The 27254-nt window shown below is 43.5% G+C and overlaps 1 protein-coding gene across 6 annotated transcripts in view; it reads right to left on the reverse strand.

Moving 5' to 3' along the window:
- The window catches only part of ADAMTS12 (ADAM metallopeptidase with thrombospondin type 1 motif 12), a 244707-nt gene that overhangs the window by 159696 nt on the left and 57757 nt on the right, over positions 1 to 27254 (reverse strand). For 5 of the 6 annotated variants that reach the window (XR_011023643.1, XM_068251244.1, XM_068251243.1 and 2 more), the window contains 5 exons: positions 25683 to 25826; positions 22683 to 22827; positions 6575 to 6667; positions 5056 to 5201; positions 2845 to 3014 (listed from right to left, as the gene is read on the reverse strand). Coding sequence is in view for 5 of the 6 variants with exons in the window: in XM_068251244.1 (XP_068107345.1) it covers positions 2845 to 3014; positions 5056 to 5201; positions 6575 to 6667; positions 22683 to 22827; positions 25683 to 25826 (698 nt within the window). In the remaining variant the exon portion in view is untranslated. Of the gene's footprint in view, positions 1 to 2844; positions 3015 to 5055; positions 5202 to 6574; positions 6668 to 22682; positions 22828 to 25682; positions 25827 to 25930; positions 25972 to 27254 lie in introns of those variants that run through there. The other variant, XM_068251247.1, reaches the window with a different exon arrangement.

A 27254-nucleotide genomic window follows, 5' to 3' on the forward strand; every position in this document is an offset into this window, starting at 1 on the left:
GTCCAGCTGATCGAATTTGGTCTGTCCACAATGAAGCAACGACCTTATTATCTTGGGTGTGCCCCCCTCCCGAGACACTCAAATAGCCGGCGGTCATTGCCTCGTTGTGATACGCAAGCCCCTTCACCGCGGCAAGGTAATGATCATGAAGGGGAATTGGCACGTGTACATGCCTTTTGTTTTGTTGTTGCAGCTGCAGTGCAGCCAGAAAAATTAGGCAGGCATGTACACACACCTGAAAAATTATTATAGCGGCCGTTGCTTAAAAATTCAGGAATCCGCCTGGAGTCCTGGACCCTGTTGGTGGTGACGGAGAAGGCAAGCGGCCTGCAGGCAGAGATGCTGTGTGGGGAGTGGACCGACTTAGTCTTGGGCTTCTTAGTCTTGGGCAGTCACACGGTGTGCAGGCAGAGATGCTGTGTGTGGGGACTGACTTGGTCTTTCGGGCAGGCCTGAGCGTGCTTTGCAGACCAGGCATCCATGGTCAGCTGGACCCTTGACCCAACGCTGTGTGCCAGAGATGACACCACTTGCCTTTCAACATCATGGTACAGTTTGGGTATCGCCTTTTTTGAGAAATAATTGCGGCCTGGTATCTTCCACTGCGGTGTGTGGCTTTGCTTTTGTGTGCTGCTTTTCCTCAAGTGGTCATCCCATTGCAGTTTGTGCTTTGTCATCATGTGCCTCCATAAGGAAGTTGTCCCTACGCGGGTCTTGGTCTTTCCACGGCTCAATTTTTGGTGGCAGAGAGAACAGATAGCATTGCTCTCATCTGAGGCAGACACACAAAAAAATGTCCACACCACTGAGCCCTAGGGCGATGGTACATTGATGGTGGCGGCCGATTGAGTGTTAAGTGGTGTGCCAGAATCAGAGCAGGAGGAGGAAGATCTGTCACGCTTCCGTGCGGAAGCTAAGGAAGATGAGGTGTTCTGTGTTAAATAGTCAACTATGTCCTGACAATCTTGAGGGTTGATGGCACGCGCCTTCTGAACACTGTACTTTGGTCCAGGGCCGCACGAAATCACGACAGCACGACCTCAAACAGACCTGCTGGGTGGCCTACCTCTGCCTGTTTTGCCCATATTGGGAGGGGATGAAGTGAAAGGTATGCACTGACTTGACTAATAAAATGTGCAGTCACACAGGTGCAGTGAACAGGTATGCAGTGACTGGTATCAATACAATGTGCAGCTGTGACACACACAGGTACCGTGAACAGGTGCATTGACTGGTGGTGTATAACACTGCGTGCGCTCACGTAGGTAGGTAGGTGCACTGAACAGGTGGGTATGCAGTGATGGGTATTACAAATGTGCAGCTGTCACACACACAGGTACCGTGAACAGGTGAAGTGACTGGTGGTATATAACATTGCGTGTGCTCACATAGGTAGGTAGGTGCACTGAACAGGTGGGTATGCAGTGATTGGTATTACAAATGTGCAGCTGTCACACATAGGTAGTCACTGAATGTGCTGGGCCTGGCAGTGGCACAGTAGCAATTTTCACATTTCAGTGCTCCTTCCATTCATGCATCAATAACTTTATTACTACTTATCACACCTATATATTGTTTTTTTCGTCACCAATTAGGCTTTCTTCGGGTGCTAATGTTTCCTAAGAAATATTTAATTTATAAGCATTTTAAGGGGAATAAGTGGAAAAAAATCATTATTACTCAGATTTCAGCCAATGTTACAACGTTTGAATTATGTCCCTAGTACAATGTATGGTGACAATATTTTATTTGGAAATTTAGGGTTTTTTGCTATTTCACTGTACCCTCACAAAAAATACAAGCCATTATTTGCAAAAATAACAGTAATACACCATCATGTCATACATAGATAAAAAGCAGAGTCCCTAACGTAACAATTTATATATTCTCTTTTAAATTCCGTTACTTTGGCTCTTATTTATTTATTTATTTTTCAAATATGGGGGACATAAAGGGGTTAATAGTATTTTATTTACATTATGTGTCTTTATCTTTTTATTGGACAAGTACAATAGTAAAGTGCACTATTATATTTGTCCACTAGATCCCTCCCATATAGAAAGTGGAATAATAGCTTTCTATAGGAATTTTTTTTTTTTTTTTAACAGACTTCAATGAATAACCTCTGCTGTTCGTTACAGCAGAGAATTATTCAGTAATCAACACTTAGATTGGTTTTGGAAACATATGTTCCCATTTACCAATCCATCCTGTAACTCCCGGTCACTGGTACGTGCAGGTCAAAGTAAAATGCTGTAAATTATTTAGAATATCCACCTTCACGTTCTATATCCAGGTTACAGCACCAGAAACACTTCCTATATCTATATATTATTATTATTTAGTAGTTATCTAGGACCAACATCTTCTGCAGTGCTGTACAGAGTATATCGTCCCTCAGAGGAGCTCACAATCTAATCCCTACCATAGCCATATGTCTATGTATGTATCGTGCAGTGTATGTATCGTAGTGTAGGGTCAATTTAGTGGGGAGCCAAATAACTTATTTGCATGTTTTTGGGATATGGGAGGAAACCAGAGTGCCCAGAGGAAACCCACGCAGACACAGTGAGAACATACAAACTCCGTGCGGATAGTGCCCTGGCTGAGATATGAACCGAGAGAGCTAACCACTATGCCACCATGCTGCAGTACAGCCACAATGCCTATAGGCTCCCGAGATGTCAATCCGGCCCTGTACAGCACAATATATTCTCTTCTAGAGTGCAGCTATGAAGCACCTTTTCCATCCTGAATGTATTTTATGTAAATGCTGCAGGATAACATAAGGACTGTTTTAATACTTTTTTTTCCTGTAGTCCTGCTATTTATCTGCTTACATACCTGGATTGTAGATGGGAAGCCAGGTGTAGAGTTCATTCTTGTAAGGCACGGTGTTGAACTCAGCGCACTGCATCTGGCGGAAGGATGGCTGGTTTTTAGGACACGAGTTGGTCTTACACACTCGGTATCGTCTCCTTTCTCCAGTGCAATATTTTCCTCCAAACTTTGGCCTGAAGTTATAAAATAAATAGAACAATAACTTGTATGTGTATACCTTACTGGGAAACAACAAATAGAGTAATAGCTCATATGTACACACAGTATATACTCGCATATAAACTGACCCGTGTATACGTCGAGGTACCCACTTTTCCCTCGGAAACCAGGAAAAAGTGATTGACTCGCATATAATCCCCGGTAGCCAGATGTGCCCCCAGTACAAGTCAGCCCCCCTCCCCATAGCCAGATGTGCCACAAGGACGATAGTTGTGTCTCAAGATGCCACTAGATGGGGTCATAAATATGAGACAGCTAGTGTCACACAGGAAGAACTCCTGATCATTGCACCGCGACACATTGCTTGCACGCTCCGCTACACAGGAAGTCTTAAGCAGCGCACTCTGCACACCATGTTGCAGGGGATGGCGGGGGTTCACAGACACAGCAGAGAGCCAGCAGGCAAGAGAAGAATTTCTAGTGCATTAATAGTAACATTAGTAAGCTAATTCTAGAGATATATGAGATAAATATGGGTACATACAGTACTAGTCCTGCTAATAATACCTTTCAGCTCCACCCCCCCCCCCCGTCAATTTTTTATTTTATTTTAACTGCCAGTGTTTTTATCTATACAAATTAGGCAAACTGCAAGTTAAATTCAGAGAAGTAAACAGTAGTAAAAACACTTGGCTGAGCAAACAATCCTGCATAAAAGTTATTTCATGCTCAAAGCAATTTTTTTTGTTAGGAGCTGAAAGAACCAGGTTTTACATCACACTGACATGGCTGCTGTACACATTTCACAGCAAAATGTAACCCCTTACAATGATAATAGTAATATGAGGCAACAGTACAGTTCAGTACAGACACAGATTATAGACACACCTGCACAGTACCACCTGCCCTCTGTGCATAAGCTTTTCAGGTTTCTTTCAGGGGTCTGCTAGCAGTCATGGTAGAGGCCAGGGGAACACCTTTAGGAAGCCTCTGCAAGACCCTCTTTTTAAAGCGGACCCAAACCAAACATTTTTTAATTCAAAATATTTAGTTGCATCACTCTGACACATACAAAGATAAATAAACACTCCTTCAAGCCTATGAGCATTTCAGTACATGCTTTTCACCCTTCTCTTTTCATAACTAGGGTTATGCAGGTGGCAGCCATTACTTCTGAGCTAAGTAGGAGGTTTTAGATCATGGGTGTGTTTGTCATCAGCTACCCTCCCTCACAGGGGCGTCGTCTATGTGAAATCTCACACAAGCTGAGATCACCTCCCCTGTGACATCAGCAGCAGCAGCCTTTGTTTTGTTTTTTATCTCCTCCACCAGTCTGCCGGATTCTGTCCCAGAAATATGAGGGAGGGGTTCCTCCAATAAATGTAAAATATTTTATATTTGTCATCATGCAGCTGAAAAAAGGCTGCTATTTATTATGATTTAGAAAATAGATTTTATTTCTGAAATATTGTACTTTTAATTTGAGTCCACTTTAAGTGAGTATCTAGTTTTTGTTGCAGGTTTCACCTTGGGTACACTTCAAGCTGAGTGAGCTTATGAACCTAGAGCTCTGTTTTAAGGCACCTCTCCAGACACAGATAACCGCTAAAAAACTTAATGGTGAAAGTGGTGCAATGTTAGTTTTTTTTTTGATCACATGTCCACAATCCAACATGTGTGATCAAGAAACAAGAGTCAGTTTCAGGTTCTGTGGGTGTGGCTGTTGCAGTCTAAACAGTAGGTTGATGCAACTGCAAGGGGGAGGACCACAGACTGGACTCTCTGAGAAGATTGCAGCCTATAGCATTGATAGTCTGTGGTACAGGAAGTGGCCAGTTTCCTGACCAGGTTTCTTTGGCACTGATTAATGACTACTTCCAAACCCGCTCTTACACTGAGTGCCTGCATATTTACTTTCAATTAAAAAGACTGCACAATAGCAGATACAGGCATGTCCTCATAGAATGTGCCAAACAGCATAAGATTTTGCTTTGGTGAAAAAAATAAATACATAAGTTCACAAAAGACATAAATGCCAAAGTATATTGCACTTACTCAGGATTGTTGCACTTCCTCTCGGCGCTCTGCACTCCAGCCCCACACGTTCTTGTGCAGTGAGACCACGTTGTCCAGGACCCCCAGGCACCATGCACAGTATCCGGCTGTTTGCCCACAGTCACACATGCGCCATTGATACACCACTGCAACAACATGCATACTTCATCAATTTCTAAAAGGAGTACACTGCACTAAGCTGATAAAACACACATGGACCCAAATAAGGAGGATAAGCAGCCCAATTCAGCAGCAATAAACATGACGGACAAAGGAAGATTATGTACTGACTTGTGCTAACATGATCATATGTCCATCATAGTCCAGGGCCAATTAACTTATCTGTATGTTTTTGGGATATGGGAGGGCACCAGAGTGCCCGGAGGAAACCCACACAGACACAGGGTGAACATATAAACTCCGTGTAGATAGTGCCCTGGCTGGGATTAAAACCGTTGATCCAGAGCTGCAAGGCGAGAGTACTATCCACTATGCCACTGTGCTCAAAATAAATCAGCCTAAAAGTGGCCATGAACTAATAGTAGTATCCAAGTCTTGTGATTGGTTTAAAATTACCAAGGTCATTTGATTTCTAAGGAAATTATTTTGCATTCTCTTATTGGTCCAATACATCTGGCTCGGAATTATTTAGCCAATTATTCGGAAGTATACTGTCCTGTAAACTGTTGTTTTTATGGAAGCCATTATATTTTTCAGATGTCCTTAATTATTACGGAAAAAAAAAACACTTTTTGCTGAAAGCTGGAAATTGAAATTGGATATTGAGGTTTTCCATCGGTATACCATGGTATCGGTAATTGGCATTTGCAGAAAGCAGATTTTAAATAATCAGAAATCAGCATTTCAGACCATCCCTACTGGTTTAGGCCAGCCTGCAGTGCAGAGCGGGGTGTGGATGGGCCCGGTGATTTGTGCTAGGAGTGTGAGACAGATTGCTCTGTAGAAGATGATTCTGAGCTCTATGAGGCAGCGTCGGCCATCTTGGATTTGAGCTGTTCCTTCTGCTGCTGTAAAGGAGTTCTAATTGAGCTCAGAGTGTCTGCTGGTGGGGATTTAGAATTTCCTCCTCTTGCGTCTCATGCCCCTCAGCCTTGGGACACTAAAAGAGCTTCTTTGGCAATCTCCTGTGTGTGTAATTAAGCCTTCTTCACCTGATCAGGAATGGAGCCAGCAGAGGTCACATCCATTGGTGCTGCGCATGCGCCCCCCTTGTCATAACTTTTTATAAGGTTTTTAATGCCTATGTTGTGGAAGCATCACAATTCTTACTTATGGGTTGGAGAAATTGGTGTGAGGGTGGGGCTTCCTATTAATGTTACTAAACAAACAGTTACTGGCATTCTGCAGTCATGTGACAAGTGGCAGAGGAAGAGAAGAGGTTGATCTGACAAATGTAAGTTAAAATTCCACTGACAGAATAGTTTGCGTGGCAGATAAAAGCAAACCGGCGCTACTTTATGGATGAATCTGATATATTACATAGAAAAACAAGACTCACCTTATTTTCTCCGCATTTTGTTCCATCTGCTGTGGCATCAAGCTTGGACCGGCATGAGTTCTTTACTGAACACCACAAAGTCTGGCAAACATTCTGAGAAAAAGGAAAAGAAAAGGAAACAACAAGTCAGTAATATTAAAGTGAACCTCCAGACTAAAAATTGACCCAGCAGCACTGAGAAGGCTTGGTGTTTCTTTAACTGTTTCACAGCATCAGAACTTTTTTTCTCTTATACAAGCCTCATTTTTAGCTGCACAGAAAAAAAACTGCCCGGGCATTTTTTCCCTAATGCTGTGCAAAGCATGATGGGATTTCTGATGTTGTTGTTCTCGTTCTGCTGTTTTGGTGCAATTTTTTTTTTTTTTTACATTCTGAATTTGACATTTGAAGCCTAGTGTGTGCAACTGGGAGGGGTAATCAGGACACAGGACAGTTGGAACTGTGTCTCCTGCTCCTTGTCACCTCCTTTCAACCAAAAAGATGGCTGCCCCCATGACAAAGATGGCAGCCCCATGAATCACACACATTTGCCTCTTCTTTCAAAACAGGGTGGGTAAGAGATTATATTACCTATCTATTCTAATTAACATAACTAATGTAACTTAATAACAGTATGTTTGTTTAGGCTGAAGTTCCCCTTTAAACTATGTTGTCATTATTATAGACTGTAAGACTTTAAAGGACACCTGAACTGAGAGGCATATGGAGGCTACCATATTTATTTTCGTTTAAACAATACCAATTGCCTGGCTGTCCTACTGATCGAACTGGCTGCAGTAGTGTCTGAATCAGAGACCTGAAACCAGCATGTGACTAATACAGTCTCACTTCATTCAGCATGCTTGTTCGGGGTCTATGGCTAAAAGTGTTAGAGGCAGAGGATCAGCAGGATAGCCAGGCATGTTAATTTGTTTATAAGAAAATACATTTGACCAATTATCTACCTCTATTGAAGAGCATCCAACATACATTAAAAGAGTGGAGTTCTTATAAGATTTCCTGGTTAGGGAAAATCACTGCAATAAGGAATGGATGGTAATACTACCCCGTCTCCTCTATATTATGGGAGCTCTTCCTTTGAATCCCGGACGAGACCTCATCAACAAATACCAGAAACTGGCTAATGCATTTATATGGAATGATAAACCTGCCCGTTTTAAGAATATTTATCTCTACAGGAAATCAATGGATGGTGGGACTGGAGCGGCTAACTTTTGGCTATATCTACTTGCTACCAGATTTGCTCAGATTCTGCCTTGGCACCGGGACAATGACCCTACTTCTTGGGTACGATTTGAGCAAATTTCCGTTTTACCCTATAACATTTCCCCAGTTCTTTATCTTGCCACCACTCATCCTAAAGCATATTCATAAAAAAAAAACCTCATAGTAGAGGATATCCTAACCTTATGGTACAAAGATATCTTTAAACTTTGCTCCTCTAAACCCCGTAAGTTATTATTCATTGGTCATCCAGACTTTCCTCCAGCATTTCATGACCAATCACGGTTCGCCTGGTGGATCGCACATGAATACACCACTTCGAAATGCTTTTGGATGGGTGGCAAATTTATCCCTTTTGAAATGCTGCAGTTCAGTAGATATTTACCTAGTACACAATATTTTAGCGATTGTCAAATTTGCCACTTTTTTAGCTCCACAACCAGCTCTGAAGGTTTATTTAAATGTACCTTTTATGAAAACCTTTTCCTGGCTGCCACTCCGCCCCTCGGTGTAATTTCACAAATTTACTCGCACATGATTGGTATCTCTGCTGATCAACTAAAAAAACTAAATATATGCTAGACTGGGAATCCGACTTGCAACTAAATGTAACTTCTCAAGACTGGAATAGGTTTGGGATTAATCTCCAGAGCTCTAGTAGAACTCCAGCAGTAAAAGATACAGCTTTAAAAATTACAACAAGATGGTATAGAACCCCAGTCCGACTGCATAAAATCTTCCCAACAGTATCACTGTTGTGTTTTAGAGGTTGCCAGGAGGAGGGTTCTCTTATCCATATCTTTTGGAAATGTCAGATAGCTACTGACCTATGGAACAAATTTAAAGAGAATCTGTACTCTAATATTCTAACAATAAAAAGCATACCATTCTATTCATTATTTTCTCCTGTGCCCCTCTGTGCTGTTTCTGCCACTCTCTGCTGCAATCCTGGCTTGTAATTAACAGTTTTAGGCAGTGTTTACAAACAAACTAACCAGCTTCTAATAGGCTCAGCTAAGCATAGTGTATGAGTCATTCAGAGTATGCAGGGGGCCTGCAGAGGGTGTGTATCGCTTCTACCAATCACAAGCAGCCCTGCACATTCCACACAATCAAGCTTTAGCCCGACAAACAGGACAGAGGAAAGATACATTGATTTATTACAGAGACAGTGCAGTTAGGAAAGACTGCAGTAAGCCAGAGCAGATTAGAACACGCATAGGAACTTATAGGATAGAAGAACTAAGGCTGAAAAAATTGTTACAGAGTCTCTAAATTTAAGGAAGACTTAAAAAATTTAATAGGCACAGATATCGAATTAACACCTCAACGACATTACTAAATGGAAATGGGTTTATTATGTTTTTATTGGTGCTATCTTATGGGCAATAGCCAGGAGTTGGAAGCAGGCAACTAATACATTTAACTTAGTCTTAACTAGAGTGGGGGATTATAGCATTATGGATCGAATCCATCATACTATGCTCAATACCCTTCTTAAATATCATGGGAATTGGGATGACTGGTCTATTACTAAAATGTATATTATCTAGGAGAATAACAGAAGATCCTGAGAGAAATATAAATCTTCTTCTTACCGAGGACGCAGCTGTTTTTATATCTGTTATTGGATTGTCAATGTAATATTTTGTATGGACTTGGGCTTTACCTGAAACATCTATTTGTTCTATACAAACATTTCTCAATTTTGATATGTACGTCCATGTACTCGATAACAATCCTCTTACAATGCATTTTATGGCTTTGTTATTGTTACTACGTACCTATTCTTAATAAAGACCTTGTTAAAGAAAACACATTTGACAACGTCCATATCCCTCAGTTCAGAGGTGGCGTTCTATTAAGATCGCCAGGGCAGCTGCATGAGGGTTTTTTTTAAATAAAAAAAAAACTATTTCATGCAGCCAACTGAAAGTTGGCTGCATGAAAGCCCACTAGATGGCGCTCCGGAGGCGTTCTTCTGATCGCCTCCGGCGGCCAAAAGTAACACGGAAGGCCGCAATGAGCAGCCTTCCGTGTTTGGCTTCTCCTGTCGCCATGGCGACGAGCGGAGTGACGTCATGGACGTCAGCCGACGTCCTGACGTCAGCCGCCTCCGATCCAGCCCTTAGCGCTGGCCGGAACTATTTGTTCCGGCTGCGCAGGGCTCAGGCGGCTGGGGGGACCCTCTTTCGCCGCTGCTCGCGGCGGATCACCGCAGAGCGGCGGCGATCGGGCAGCACACGCGGCTGGCAAAGTGCCGGCTGCGTGTGCTGCTCTTTATTTGATCAAAATCGGCCCAGCAGGGCCTGAGCGGCACCCTCTGGCGGTAATGGACGAGCTGAGCTCGTCCATTACCGCTAAGGTGGTTAATGGAAGCAATCTTTAGATTGTAAACTCACAAGGACTGGGTTGTCTCCCTTTTGTGTCTCGTAAATTGTTGTATATTTTGTTAATTATACAAATGTCACTGTAACTTATTATATATTGTCTACCATGTCTATAGTTTGTACCAACGTCTGTATTTTTTATATAAATCATTGTCTGTATTTTTATGTGTCCATGTTTTATTTCACTCTGTGCAGCGCCACGGAAGGTCACAGTGCTTTATAAATCAATAATAATAATACTTGTAGTAATAATAATAATGCCTAGAAAGGAGTATGACATCAGCAGGGGTAATGTTTAATATGGTATGTGGAAATAAGTGCAGTTCTGTAACAGAAAGATAATAGAAAGTGAGTGTTGAAAATTGGAATTGTATTGTTGGGCCAGTATATTAATGTGAGGTTTTAATGAAAGTGCTAAATTAAATACTACAGGTATAATGCATCTAAACAGTGATCTTGAGCTTCAAGGGTTATTGCTGTGTTACTATTGGAAGCCCAATGAGCTGATAAGGCAACCAAGGCTATTTTAGATGAAGAAGAGAAGGGATCCAAGGACAGAGCCTTGTAGTACTCCAGATGGTCCACTTTGTCAGAAGCTTGGTTAAGAGCAAACAGAATAAGTATACAGTAGATGTAGCAGTCAACAGTCACATTGAAATGTCCCTTTCAGAGGAGTGATTGGAGCTTTTCAAGAAAAGGCAAGAAGATAGACAAGCTGGTATTTAGAAAGGGCATTAAAGAGAATCTATACTCTAAAATTCTTCCAATAAAAAGCATACCAGATTCATTATGTTCTCCTGGGCCCCTCTGTGCTGTTTCTGCCTCTCCCTGCTGCAATCCTGGCTGGTAATTGCCATTTTTATCCAGTGTTTACAAACAAAAGACATAGCAAGTGATAGACTGAGTGTGTGAGTCATACAGAGTGTGCAGGGGGCCTGGAGAGGGTGTGTATAGCTTCTATCCAATCACTAGCAGCACAGCAGAGCACATTCCAGCCTGACTGCCTCAGCCTAACAGAGCCCACAGAGGAGAGATTAAATCATATAACAGAGATAATACAGCCACTGTGCAAATGGGAAAGGCTGCAGTTAGACAGAGCACATTAGAACAGGAATAGGAACTTATAGGATAAAAGAAATAAGGATGAAAATGTTGTTACAGAGTCTCTTTAAGATCCAGAGAAGCATTCTTAATAATTTTAAACTCCACATACTGAACCTCCTCTACTAGACCACTTTTAACCACATTTTTTTCTGGTTTATGCCATGCCCAAATTAGCGCGCAACGTTTCTAAATGTATGTGACAAATGTTTGCAGTTACATGGTTAGTTTATTTGACATTAATTATCTTGTTAATTTTATGGGGTAGTCAAACATTCTTGATATTGTTGTGTGAACAACAAATTGGACTTATGGAAGCATTGAGTGAAATTTTTAAAAATATATATTTTATGCAAATTAAAATCAGTATGTGATATTTTTTTATATATTGTTTTTTTTTCTTAATCAGGGACAGTATCAAGAACTCACGTTGACAGGAATGAGACACAGCAGATATTGCTCTGTCTTGAAAAAGTAATCACTATGATTAATTGTCACAGTGGTCACTTGGTCAAGAGTCAATTAACAAGGCCCCTGACCTCTGACCTGAGGTGTCAGCTGTCTAATCACAGCATAATCTGCTCTAAGCATCATTAAAATCGGTTCAGAGGTGGAGGTCATCTTCAATGACATTATTATTAATAGAAGTGGGTGGTATGTGGTTGTGATGGAAGAAGAAAGATGAGAAATGACTTGGAAGAGGATAGCTTCAAGTGGATGGGTAGCAATATTGACCTGAAAGGGAAGACAGCCTGTTTTTAGTTAATTGAGAAAAAGCAATTAATAAAGATGTAAGGTCAGAAGTATGTGTACAAAGTCTTGACTACAAAGTGAAGGAGTTTCTGAATTCCAGGTCTATCCAACCCAATGGTTTTGGCCTTGCGTCATCATTAGGGGTAATCATCATTGGAGGGTAAGAAAGTCTTTACACTAAATTGCTCTGAGCACTTTGTGTGCGCTGTTTACATGTGGATTGATGAAATAGTTCTTGTGTGCAAGGACCCACCATGTGAATTTGCTGTGTTTTTTAGTGTTCTTATGTGTATGATAAATACTTTCAATGTAGAATACAGTATCTGATACCAGCTTATTTCTATGTGGTGGTGTCCACCTCTAAGTCTTGTTGTGCGTTTAGATCCGGTTCTAGACGTTTTGTCACCTGAAGCAATACCTTGTGAGGATGCAAACTCACCCGCCCCCCCATCCCCGACAAGTGTGTTCAAAGCCGGACTAGAGAAGAGAGACACATCGGGCTGTGCATTGCAGGCACTGGCACTAAGCTTACCTCCCACTGCTTTCTCCAAGACGTATTCCCTCCCTGCTGGCCCCCAGCATCTGATTCCTAGGATGCCGGGTATGTGCTGCACCGGAGTCACATCCCTCGCATCATCTCAACGATGGGATCTCCAGTTTTGCTTCCTCTCTGACTACAGTGGTGCCTCATGTGTCCTGGAACACTTAACAGGTCACATGATCCACCGCTGTAGCCATGGATATAGGATGCTGGAGGGGCAGATAGAGATCCTATTGCTGGAGTGCTGAGAGCAGGTGAGTAAAGTGGCACCACCCATCTAGGTAGGGGGGATAGGGGGTGCGAGGAATGGGACTTTTGTGGAGGGGAGCCGCCTCTTGCCACCCTCTAATTGTTGCTCCCTGAAGCACATGAAGGGCGCAGGAACCCTTATGGAAAAAGCAAATTCGCCATAGATGCATATGATAAAAGCTGCATTTAGCGGCAAAAGATGGAAACTTGGGGGCATGTCGGCAGCCGATAGCGGGCACCTCAGGTCGCCCAATTTTACCTTTTTTTTTTTACCTTCCGCAAAGCTGTGATATGCGGCTATGAAGGTAAAGTTAGGCGCAGGGAGAGCCCTATATGCGATGCCACAATGTAGTTTTTCGCAGGCCATTTTCTTTTCCTGCGAGCCTGTCCGCAACAAATGGCCCCTCTTGCCGGTAATCGGGTTCCCAAATTTACCTTCATAGCCACATATCACGGCTTTGTGGAATGGGGATTGAGCTTAAGTAGGGGGATACGGGGTTAGGTGGCACCAGGGGGTTAGGTTTAGACACCACCAGGGAGGGGGGGAGTCTTATGCCCCGCACTCACGGGCTACAATTGTCGCCGCAACACACGGCCCGCGCGTGTTTTGCGGCGACAGGTCGCCATTGAGTATGAGGAGTTGCACGGGCGCGCACCCCGAACCGTCGCTCGTCGCTGATGTCGCCAGGCGATTGGCGCGGTCAATCGCCTGGCGACAGTTGCCGCCGAAACTCCGCCGCAACTGCCGCTAGTCCGCGTGAGTATGCGGACTAGCAACAGCAACATAATTGAAAATAGACGGCACTTCCGGCGAGGGGGAGGAACGTCGGCTACAGCTTCCGTCGCACAGCTGATCCCTTTTCCACGTGAGTACGCGGAGGGACATGGCGACGAGCTGTCGCCGGCCTGTCGCGCACACGCTCACGTGTGCTGGCGACAGGCCACTTATGTAGCCCGTGAGTATGGGCCATTAGGGTTAGGCACCACCAGGGGGTTTAGGGTTAGGCACCACCATGGGGGGTTCTAAGGGTTAGGTACCACGGGGGGGGGGGGGTGGATTTCTACATTTCCACCGGTTAGGCACCACTGGGGGGGGTCTTAGGGTTAGGCACCACCACAGAAGAGTTCTGTGTGAGAGCAGAGTTAGTTTTAGCCATAGTAAAATATCAGTAAACATTAATGATATTTTACAATCGAAATTCACTAGTACAATACTGTTAACCTTAGCGATATTTTACTGGCGGCAATCCCCGCGCCCTTTTTTCCAGGTGCCTTTATTTCATGTATGCCAAACTACATCCTTCCCATACGTTTCCACAACAATATTGCATTTGTTAATGATTGTCCCAGGTTATCCAGAAATGTGTACTTTTCCATTATTGTAATTAAACAGCAGGTTCCCTGTTTGTAATGGCTGCACTAATACTATGTAAAAGCACTAATCTGATGAAATCATCTGGCACCAGCACTTGAGGATGCGTATTAGTGCAGTGTGAGAAAGAAATAAACCTTTTAGGAAGCTTTATCTCACTGCGGTCTTAATTACATTTCATACAACTCGATAACGCGCTTTAGGCTGCGGCTCGTTTCTATATGCAAACATTTCCATGCACATTAAATATTTAGAGAACCTTTAACCTCTCCATTTGCATTTATGACAGATAGGTCTGTTACTCTCTAGTTAAACAAATATAAACCCTCCTGAAGAAGGCCAACACTGATTGGCAGAAACGCGTAGAGGTTTCACTGTTAATTGTCACCTTTGGCTTAGATCGTGGACAATAGACGAGCCACGGTAGCGCGCAGCGGCCGCCTGTAAGCAGAGGTTCAACGGATCTTTAGTGGTGACGTCACCCGAAACAGCCGAAATACAGACTGCAACCAGCCAGAAGGAAGTGCGACGAGCGGACCCGTGTGTTTAACATACGGAAGTGACGTATGCGCACCTCAACCACTTGGCGTGGAGAGCAGCAAGGAGACGGTTCACCATCAGACGGACCTTGGGTTTGTGGTGGTGAGACCTACTGGAAACATAATATCTTGGAGCTTAGCAGATCCATCTTTTTACAGCAGAGACACTGCGAAACTGTAAGTGGGAAACTTATCTTAATTGGAGAAACCACGACATAAGAGCTTTTGGAAACAGACGCTTGCCAAAACGGGACAGGTTCCCTATGAGGATTTTTTAAACTGGGATTTTTCAAACTAACAACAAAAAAGAAACCTTTTAATGCCCCCTTTTTTATATACACATATAATTTTTACTTTTTACTCATTTGCTTCTCCCCTATTGTGTACACACGCATGAGTAGGGTTGAGGTAAAAGGGCCCTTCTATTTATGAATTTGTATGAGTGAATGGGTATGAACAATTTGGATTTTAGGATTAGGCTGCCTGATTTTTTATTGATTTTTATTGATTTTTGTGGAAATTTGAAACAAAAGTGATTGAAAATAAAAGGAAATTGAGATACAATTTCGGAGCGCGTGTTAGATTTAATATAAAATATTAAATGATGATTTCAAGAGGAACTGTAACCCAGGATTGAACTTTAACCCAATCAGTAGCTGATACCCCCTTTCCCGTGAGAAATCTGTCCCTTCTCTCAAATAGATCAGATCATCAGAAGGTCTGTACGGCTGATATTGTGGTGAAACCCCTCCCACAGTGTGATGTCACAACCATGGTTCTGACAGTTTGCTGTCTGTGAACCTTGTTGCATTGTGGGAAATAAAGGCCACTTCCAACTGCTAAGCAAGTTATATATCCCTCTCCCTTTGATTTTAAATCAAAATATTTAGTTGCACCACTCTGACACATACAAAGATAAATAAACACTCCTTCAAGCCTATGAGCATTTCAATGCATGCTTTTCACCGTTCTCTTTTCATAACTAGGGTTACACAGGTGGCAGCCATTGGCAATTCCTCCATTGCTGGACACCTCCTACTCCACCAGTCTGCCGGATTCTGTCCCGGCAATATGAAAGGAAGGGAGGGGTTCCTCCAATAAATGTAAACTATTTTACATTTGTCATCATGCAGCTGAAAAAAGGCTGCTATTTATTATTATAATTTAGAAAACAGATTTTATTTCTGAAATCTTGTATTTTTAATTTGGGTCCACTTTAATGAGTGTGGTTACAGATCATGGCAGCTGGTGCTGTGTAGTTTTTTTTCTTGTCAAAAAGTAGTAAAGATGATGACCTGCAGGCTCCTTGTGGATCAAACAACATGAACAAATTAGATGGTGAAAAGCAATCATTTCTTGATCCGTCAGTTATTTGTTAACTTCTCAGTTTGCAATGTATTTATTTATATTTTTTCAGTCCACTATGATTTTTCAGTATAGTTTGGTTTCTCAACATTATTTATTATTATCATCATCCCCTAATGATTTCTAATTCTCCCATATTTCTAATCACTAAATTCTGATCAATAGATACATAGGAATTTCCCTGAGAGGGACTGAATACTAAAACTTAACCTTTAATAGTAAGTTTAAAATCAAATGAAAATGCTGTCATATATGAGATGGACAAATACCATTAGACTGTGTTGGAAACCATTATAAGGTAAGTATTGTATTAGGGAAGACCTTTTCCAATCGCAGTGTTTGTATATTAAAATTAAAATTAAACACCATAAAACCCGACATGTTTCAACTTATAAAAAACCTTTTTCAAGGAAAAGTGCAAACAGTAATGTGCTAACGTGCCAAGGTGCAAGAAATATACATTATATACAGTTATAGCATAACGTATAGGCCAAATGACAGCAGCCCAAATGAACATGCTGCAGACCTAATGCTTTTATACCTGAGATAAAGGGAGTGGTTAGAGGTCCACCCATTTTGGGTCGCCACCCCTTCATTAAGGTCTGGTCATAAATGCTGTATATCGCATATTAGCCAATCATAGTGTAGCTTTATCTTTCGCCATATCAGTGTAAACACATCCTTCCACTCAGAATATAGATCCTGAAATCAGGGATCTAATGGATGTTCGACTGGTGAGTGCAGCATGATCTGTAGATTCACTCACCCATTGCAAAAAAATTGTTCAAAAGTATAAAATGCTTCCAGCCGAAAATCCTTGTTTCTAATTGGCTAATACCCAGGTCTCCTGTGTCAGAGGCAGAGTCCTTGACCATTGTACTATCCAGCCACTAACAAGCCTGACAATACTTACTTACATAAAATGGATGGCTATGTGTACCGTTAGACCTCTCCGCCCTCGGATGGCGTTACACACAGTGGTGCTATCCAGATTCCGGATATCCGAACTACCCAGATAATCCAAACTTTTTTCACTATCCGAACTTTGAATAGCAGTTCGGATATCTTTTAAAATCCGAATAGCACTATCCAAGATTAGAGATTTCCCATCTGAAGTTCATCTTCAGATGGGAGATTTCCCATCTGAGATTTCAGATTTCCGAGCAAAAGCCAAAATGAGAGAGAGAGAGAGAGAGAGAGAGAGAGAGAGAGAGAGAGAGAGAGAGAGAGAGAGAGAGAGAGAGAGAGAGAGAGAGAGAGAAATATCAGTAATCTTCAGAAGGTATTGCTAATAAAAACACCCCATTTTTTGTCTTGCTCATTGTGCCAGTCACAAATGGGATTTTGTTGTGATCAGTTTAAACCTTGTACCAGGAATCTGGGAAATGTGTGCGTCGGTAAAAGGAATCTGTTGTGTGAAGGAAGAATGCGCTCCACATTTTCAGCCTCATGCGATAGACCTTGGTCTCAGAAGAATTACAGCATGGCATATTCATACAGCATTTTCTAAGTATTGTTGAAGACATAAAAAAGCTATCAAAATAAGGTAAGGCCCCGTTCACACTTGCGGTTTTGTAAAAACTGGAACGGATGTCCGGACCGCACCGTATCCGGACCGGACCTGATCCGTACGGTTCCTATCCGGATCCGGTCCGGATCCGGTCCGTTTGCATCCGTTTTCCGTGCGGTATGAACACGGTTGCGGTCCGGATCCGGTTTCTTAAAGAGATAACAACCTGTAAATTCGTGGGGTCTGGGAGGTCAGCAGAAGCTCTGGGGTCATTGTTGGAGACAGGTGGACGTGTGGAGACCATCCGTGGATACAGAGGCATAGCTAGATAGCTAGAGCTTTCAGCGCCCGGGGACAAAGACAGTTTATGCCCCCCCCCCCCCCCCATGGTGGCAAAGCGCAAAAAGGGGGCGTGGCCCCGCTTCAGAATGTGAGCTTGGTCATCGGTGCTGCTATACAAATACATAATAATATGGTAGGACATTACACTATGACTATGGCAGTATTAGATGTACTCTGTAAAGTGCTGCTGCAGAAGATGTTAGCGCTATATAAATACATAATGATATGGTAAGACATTAGACTATGACCATGGTAGGGATAGGGATTAGATTGTGAGCTCCTCCAAGGACAGTCAGCGACATGACTACAGTCTGGTGGGTCAGGTCTGGCGGCTGGAGGCCTCTGGCTCAGGCATAGTGGTGGTGTGTGCTGGGCTCTGGCCCAGTGGGTTCTATGGCTAGAGGCCTCAGGCCTGCCTGGTGGTGTGGTGGCACCACCAGGCAGGCGTGTAGTGGGCTGGACCCTAGTGGGCTGGAGACCATAGTCAGCAGTGAATGGGGGTGGGTACCTGGGGAGGCTGGTATGTCTGGGAGTGAGGGGTCGCAGCAGCCAGTAGGCAGACAGAAAACTTACAGAAAACAGCCAGCCAGGTTGCAGCCTACTGCTACATGTGCGCTGCCTGAAACTGGATAGTACTGCCTGTATCTGGGTTGGGTGGGCTGGGCTAGCAGGAGCTTGGCTTCTATCTTTTCTTCCCCCAGATACTGTGATAATGGCTGGATGAATGTGTGATAAAATGCTAAAAGCTTTAAGCCTAAAGGGTCAGGGACAGGGTCAGTCAGTCAGCGAAAGGGAATGTATGTACAGTATGTATGTATGACATACATACATTCTGTGATTCCATCCCTGACTGCCTGACCCCTGTCCCTGTCCCCTGCAGGCTTCTTCAAGCATTTAGCATTTTATCACACAAGTACCCTATTTTATGGACCATGACTCCCTCCCAGAAACAGTAATTCCACACCCAGTAATCTCCTCCACCCCCTCAGTAACAGTAACCCTCCAGTAACAGTAATTCCAAACCCCAGCAATCTCCTCAACCCCCTCAGTAACAATAACCCTCCCAGTAACAGTAATTCTCCTCTCCCACCCCCCAGTAACAATAATCTACGCTTCCATAACTGCTGCCCCACTTAAGATACAGTACAGTACAGTGGACACTTCACTTACGCTCCTTCAGCCCCTGGCTAAGTCCATCCGCTGGTCTCTGCTTTTTCACCACTACACACGGCCAGCCCCAGCAGCAGCAGTCTGTCCAGCACTTCACACATGTCCATCCTTGCTCCAGTCAGCCGGGCCTCCCTCAACACACTTCTTACGGGGTTACAGATGCTGCATCCAGCATGTGCACAGCACTTTCCAAAAAGTCAGCTCCTCTTGTCTCTCCCTCTTCACCCGGCTTCAACTGGTCTCCAGTGCGCGGCTTCCTCTGCTCCATACAACAGCATCCAGGGCTCCCTCCGATCCATGTGACCACACGTGGCTCCATCTGGGCACCATACATGGCTCCTTCTGGTCCATGTGGATGCCGCACACGGCTATACCAAGCAGCACAGTCCAATCAGCCAGACCTCCAGCACTCAAACATCCCGGGGCTTCAGTGACAGCATCCTGCACGTGGGTGCACAGCACTTAATGACGTGAGCTGGCACCGCCGCTACTCTCTCCTCATTGGTTGTTCGCTCTGCAGGGGGCAGAACCTCTTCCACAGCAGCCACATAATGTAGATTGCAAGAGCCAGGAGGTAGGTCCCAGCCAGTGCAGAGACAAATTGGGCTTGGCTGGATGCTGGCTCCGCTCACTCTACTCATCCGTCTCCGCCCCCCTCTCCACAGTTGCACTCCACTTCCCTGCCTGCCTCCGGCGCTCCTCCTCACTCACTATCCGGCTTGTGACGTCTCACAGGAAAAGCCCCGAGCAAGGCAGCAGCAGCAGAAGACTCCGGCACAGAGAGGAGATTTACACAAAAAAATAAATGCGGCTGGGCGCCCTTAGTGAGTCAGCGCCCGGGGGCACATGTCCTACCCCGCCCACCCCTAGCTACGCCCCTGCGTGGATACAGAGACTGCAGTTGGGACCATGGATCCAGTCATTTTTTACTCGTACCTGGGAATTCTCTCCTTCCTGTTGTTCACCTACTACTATGTGGGGAGAAGGCCTCACCTCCTCGTTATCAGACATATCATCACACATGTTGCTGCCAAAGAGCTCCAGCATGAAATCCCTGCTGCTCCACTCTGTGAACGCTGGGCCCATGTGGTCCCCATCCAAAATGGCCACTAGAAAAAGCATAGGAAGTGGGGTAGAACGTCCGGTTTTTATAGCCAGTGTGTTGTGCGCTCTCCGGTTCTCATTGGTTTGTATTGGCCGGATGCAACAGTCCGGCTCCTCTCCGGATACGTCTGCCGGAGGAGCCGGACCAAAAAATAGCGCATGTTGGATCTTATGCCGGAGTCCGGATCCGGTCCGGCTCCGGTCCGGACGAAACGGACGCATGTGAACGGACGCATAGACTTTCATTGCTATGCCGTGCGTCCGTTCCGTCCGTTCCGCATGCGGTCCGGCTCCGGCACGGCGATTCCGGACGGCGACCGCTAATGTGAACCGGGCCTACTGCTACAAAGAAAACAGTAGATTGCGCCGAGATGCATTTTGAATTTATGTGTGCGATCTGCTACAACCAATGGCCAATACTTTAGTCAAAAGAGCCAGAAGGTTTCAATGTAAGAAGTTTTGAATCAGGATGATACCATTCATGTTTGAATGTGTGGCCCGTGTAAAAAGAATGTAACAGCTATGACAGGACATTTGTGAAACAGCCGATGTTTCCGGCCTTGAAATTCTGTTCCCCACTATTTTAGCTCCGAACATTGGCTCTGAACTCCAAATACCAGGAATTGTAGAATTGCAACAACAGCATTCAAACCCTCCTGTGTCAAGGGTACGGAAAATAATCATTCTTTATGTAAGTTCTCTGAGGAGGCGGAAGAAAGATATTCCAAAGGCCATTCACCTGCATTTTCTTTACTATTACTGCACCCTGCATATATGTTGGGGAGGTCAGTCACACAGTTTAGCAAAAATTGTAGAGTTTCAGTAATTTTTATGATTTTGAAAATATTGATAGTGAGGTAGAATTATGGTCCAAGATAAGAAAGCAAATACCAATATGAAGGAGCTGCCCTAGAACCTACACCAATCCATTGTATCACGGTAAAAGAGTGTGATACTACCTACAACATTTCACTTACTCCCAGTATTAGCGTGCTCTAGTATTTTTTTATTTAAGTATTTATATAGCACCGGCATATTATGCAGCGCTGTACAGAGTATATTGTCTTGTCACTTCCTGTCCCTCAGAGGGGCCCACTATCTAGTCCCTACCATAGTCATATGTCTATGTATGTATCATGTAGTTGCATATGTATAGTAGTCTAGGTCCAATTTAGGAGGAAGCCAATTAACTTAACTGTATGTTTATGGGATGTGGGAAGAAACCGGAGTGCCCGTAGAAAACCCACCCAGACACGAGGGGAACATACAAACTCCTGCAGATGTTGCCCTGGCTGGGATTGGAGCCGGGGACCCAGCGCAGCAAGGCGAGAGTGCTAACCACTACGCCACCATTGTAGTGTTGTAGTACCTACAACACTTCATTTCATCATATTACAAGAGTGTGCTAGAGCCTAAAATCTTTATTTTATCATGGCATGAGAGTGTGTGCTAGAACCTTCACCACTTAATTGTATCATGAAATGAAAGTGTGCTAATATCTACACCACTTCATCCTATTCCTATCATGGTGTGAGAGTGTAAAAGGGGGAAAGAGGCGGCCAATGGATATAAAATACTCTAAAAGCAATTAAAATAAGAAAAAAATATGAGGTGGCTTACCTCAAAGATGACAAATTCACACAAGATGAATTGTTTAATAGTATAAAGCACAGGCAACGCGTTTCATGGGAACTCGCCCACTTCCTCAGGCCAAATAAAGTGCCGCTGCAGACTGATAGCCACATTCGGGGTGCCTCGAATGTGGCTATCAGTCTGCAGCGGCACTTTATTCGGCCTGAGGAAGTGGGCGAGTTCCCATGAAAAGCGTTGCCTGTGCTTTATACTATTAAACAATTCAGCGTATGTGAATTTGTCATCTTTGAGGTAAGCCACCTCATCATTTTACTTATTTTAATTGCTTTTAGAGTATTTTATATCCATTGGGTGCCTCTTTCTCCCTTTTCTGTTTCTCACTCCCCCCCCCCCCCCCCCCTTAGTAAGGGGAGTTCCTTACACCTGATCCCGAGTGGAATCTCATCATTCCACGGTTGTTCAGAGTGCATGTGACTTTTCAAGACAGCGACCACCTCCAGGATCTCTGGTGTACCCGAGTGGAGTCGGGGTTGTGTAACTCCACCTGCCTGAAGTGATTGGTTGCCCCTCGTGCAACCACCTTTGTGAATATTCTCACTTATTCTTCGAAATATCCATCTATTCTGTGACATACTGCACGAGTCGGGCTCCCGTTGTCTCTGTGTTTTTTCTTTTTAGTGCTGTACACTTTATCTCTCGCTATGGTATGAGAGTGCGCTACACCCTACAACACTTACGTTTATCACAGTATGAGAGTGCGCTGGAGCCCACAACACTTTATCTTATCATGGTATAAGAGTGCGTAAACTTGTAGACCTGTCAAGAAGTCAGTGTGAAAGTAGCAACAAAACTTACATCCACTAATTCACAGAAGGTGGCGTTGGGTCCGTACTGCAGCTGGCACTGGTGATTGACATCATACAGGACCCCCGGAGCTATGAGCGGAAGCTTGAAATCTTTCTTTGCCGGCAAGTCATCCAGACAGAAGCCCCAACCTCGGCTGTACGGCAGAAATAAAAGCTTGTTAGAAAGAATCTGAACAAATGCTACAGCTCAGGGCAAAAATCCCATCGCCAGTACAGAGCTATTAGGAACCCCACCGGCCACATCATCTATGACTAACGATAAGCCAAAGACAGATTTCCTTTCCTTCATGTATTTTTTTTTTAACTCAGCACAATGCAATGAGAGAGAGAGAGAGAGAGAGAGAGAGAGAGAGAGAGAGAGAGAGAGAGAGAGAGAGAGAGAGAGAGTAAAATGTCCAAGTATGTTAGAAAATTCTTCTGCTGTGTTAGGGCCCTTCTCCACTAGCGCGTTTGCGCTGGCTGAATTGGAAAGTCGCAAACCGCTAGCGATTTTACAATCACTACGGTTTGCTTTTTAACATAGGAATCGCGGTAGGTCATTTCCACTACCGCGATTCGTTTTTTACAGGAACGCGAACGCGCGGCGGAGCGATGTTTGCCGCGATTTTGCTATGCAGTGCATAGCATAGCAAAATCGCGGCCGCAAACGTCGGGAAATCGCCGGTAATTTTTTAGCTTTGCGATTCAGCAATCGCTAGCGTTCAGCGTGAACGCTAGCGACTGCTAGTGGAAAAGGGCCCTTACAGTATATCTTAAGTCAAAAATGAAAAATCAGTGGATGAAATTTATGTCCATAAAAAGTGCTTTGGGTTCTCTATACAGACTTTTGGTTAGTTAACTAACAATGGGGTACATTTACTAAACTGCGTTAAGCAGAGTAACATGCATTAAGTCTTACCGCACAATCAGTATAGTGTAATACAATACAATACACGCAAACATTATGTGGCATTCTAAAGGTCTCTACACACGCCTGACTTAAAGGGAACCAGAGATGAACGAGTCACACAAAATAAACATATCAGTTGATAGCTTGTAAAGAATAAATGCTCTACCTGATAATTTCGCCACTCTGGTGTGCCTTTTTGAGTGTTTTTTTATCCATTATTGCTCCAGGAAATATCCAATATGGCCGCCGGCTCATATCCCTTCTGCTTCCAGGTTATGAGTTGTTCTGGATGTGCTGTCTAGCCTCTATGAGACTATAGACAAGCAGGACTGCTGCAGCCTTTCATCTGTCTGTTTTCAACTTTACTATTCTGGTATGCTGTGTGGCTGCCTGTAGGAAGTGTCTCTCATAGGAATGAAACTGCATACAGTAGATAATGACTGGCTGCACACTGCACACAGATACACTTGTCTGTTTCAGAGCTTCTTTCTCGGCAGCAGCAGCCCCTCCCATGTCAACAGCTTTGAGTAGGAAATCTGAGCCAGGAGGGGGCAGGTTTGGGCTTGAAAAGACTCCACAGAAGAGTGACTCAGCTATAATGATTCCAGGTCAAACCTAGACAGTCGGTGGATTCTTATCACAGTTGATAACAGATAGATTAGACTGAGAAGAATAAAACTAAAAGCATGATAGGTGTTTACTGTCATGTTCCCACTGATAAATGTAATAAAACACATGAAGGTGCTTCGTCTCTGGTTCTCTTTAAAGGAAACCAGAGCTCACTGAAACAAAAAGATTTATACATACCTGGGACTTCCTCCAGCCCCATACACTTGGATCCCGACTGGGGTACTGGGTCCCCGCACTTCCATCAGTTGGAGCCAGTCTGACGTGAGAGAAGTGCACCCTCTACATATTTCTCCAATACGCAAACTGCGCACTTTTCCTGCTTAGGCTGTAGCCGACTGACGGAAGTTAGTGAGCTCTGGTACACTTTAAGCTGGCTGAGGTGGCTGATAATGACCGCCTCAGCTGAAATCAGGTGTATGTACAGCAGCCCCGAATCACAAGCGATCTGCTCAGCGGATCTTCAGTTTTCACATTGGCAAAAGCATCCTGCACAGGTGCATTACGAAATGTTCTCTTACTGAGCCTGCACAGGATGCTCTTGCCATCATGAATGCATACAAGGATGCGCGTGGACGCAGTGGACTGCCAAGTGATCAATCGACAGAACCAAAACTGGGCGGCGGCGGGGGAATGGAAGATCGTTGAGGACAGGCGTGGGCGTGGGCACAGGATCGCTGCAGGGGGCTAGTAGAAGCCTCAGGTAAGTGAAACTCTTTTTATTTCTGATGGTTTGGTTCCCATTAACAATTAATTAATTACTGTACCTGTAACACCCTTTTCTGCATCTGGCACCATGGTAAATAGTTTTATTTTCTTTATATATTTAGCCTAAGTGAGCCATTGATCTTAAAGTGTACCAGAGACTAAGACACAGAATGAATCGATACTTACCCGGGGCTTCCTCCAGCCCCATAAGCTTGTCATCCTCCTGCGGTCCGCCGTTCAGCCATGATCAGCTCCAGTAACAGCTCAGTCAGGTACAGTTTGGGTCTTCTGCGCATGCCCAAACCTCCCTATTTTTTTTTCATATTCTTTAATTTCTTTTTTTTTTTTGCAAGTGTTTTATTTTGTTTACTAAGGGGGTAACTAAAATAAAAGGTGTAAAATGTGTATTTTTATTTTTGTATGTCCTCACAGTCAGTAGTCTTTGTGCTTTGAGCAAGCACACAGACAGTGTTGTTACAGGACAGATCATTGGCTTCTCGTTGAAGCTATGATCTTTCCCTTGCAGGCCCTTTGATTGGTTAATGGAACACTTCTTCCCTTTCACCAATCACAGCTCTCTGAGACCTGACGGGTATGGCAGGTGCAGGGCAGCAGACATTTTAAAACATCCTGTGGTACGTTAAGAGGGACCAACAGGACGTTTTAATATTACTGGCTGTCCAGTAGTGGTTAATTTGCCTCCACAAATGTATTTGATTTAAAATATAACAGCAACTGACAGTAAAGCAAAATAAAATGACTCACTCCAAAAACCGTGTGATGTATTCCTTACTACAGGGTGACCATACGAGCGGGGAAGTGTCATACTGCAACTGCCGCGACATGATGTACGGATGTCCTCCAGTAGACTCACAGTCATTGCCTTGCCCATCATGCTGAATTCCAAAGCTGGGAGAAAAGGAAAGTGAATGTTATTCAATTACAAAAGTATAAAAGGGAATCTGAAGTGAGAGGGATACAGAGGTTGCCATATCTATCCTTTTAAACAATACCAATTGCCTGGCATCCTGCTGATCATTCTGGCATCAGTAGTGTCAGGATCACACACTTGGAACACTACATTTGCTTGACTCCTCCCTCTATTGTTGGCTCTGCCCAACTGTTTCGTCTTTTAGCCAATCAGACTCATCAAGGGCTCTCACGAGTCTGATTTGTGGCCAAAAAGAAGGCAGGAGCTGAGCAAACGTGGTCAAGGATCACAGACAAGGCAGGTAGTCCAGACAGACTGGATAAAGGTGACCGTATTGGTCATATGATATATGCATAAACTAGTTTGTAGCATGCTTGTAACTAACTAAAGACATATACTGTATACCCATGATGTTATGATGTTCCACTAGGAAACCTACAGAGAGAAACTCATGCCTATACCCACTGGGCAACTCAGGGAAAGGGAAGTCATGCAAAGAAAGCATCTAGTCCACTGTGTTACCAAATAAAATCCAACAGAAATTAAATTCCAACGACGAGCCTTAAATAGAAACTGTAGTGAACGTAACATAATTAATAAAAGTGCTTATTTTTTTTTTTTTTACAATATTCATTTATAGCTTATTTGGTCAGTGTTTGCCCATTGTAAAAATTTTCCTCGCCCTGATTTAAATTCTGAAATTTATCACTGGTGGCGACCTCTTTAGTTCTGCCAGGTGATCTGTATGGAATGTTCGTTACTGAGAGTTCTATGCACAGAGGCAGTTGGAAAAAGCTGTTATTTCCCACAATGCAACTAGGTTCACAGACAGGAAACTGTCAGGACCATGGTCAGGACATCTCACTGTGGAAGGGGTTTCATCAAAATATCAGCCATACAGACACCACTAAGGCTCTATTAGAGAACAGGAAAATATTTCTTGTGGTAAAGTGGGTAATAGCTACTGATTGGGATGAAGTTAAAGTTCTTATTTATAATGCTGAATATTACACAAAGTGACAACCACAAAATATTCTGCCCATGACTTCAATCCATCAAAGAATTAGCAGTTTGATGAAGAAAAACATACAAATACAGTATATATTTTTGGCATTAGTTACACTTTTGTATATATTTTTGGCATTAGTTACACTTTTCTATATTAATTTATTGAAATATAGAAGTACATTTTAATATCTAGCTATGAATGATTAGCATTTTATTGGATTAGTGCTATTAATGCCCTCAAATTTGTGATATATTTTTAAGCTCATGGACATAATTTTAATCTCGTCTATAAATAGTAAGACGATCAAGTTATCCAATCAGAAATTGAGACCTCTATTTTTGCTAAGTGCTAGAAATTAATAGTTCTCACAATTTCATGAGCATTAGTTACAGCGAGA

The sequence above is a fragment of the Hyperolius riggenbachi genome, chromosome 1 (genome assembly GCF_040937935.1).
Source record: "Hyperolius riggenbachi isolate aHypRig1 chromosome 1, aHypRig1.pri, whole genome shotgun sequence".
In the NCBI taxonomy this organism is placed as follows: Eukaryota; Metazoa; Chordata; class Amphibia; order Anura; family Hyperoliidae; genus Hyperolius; species Hyperolius riggenbachi.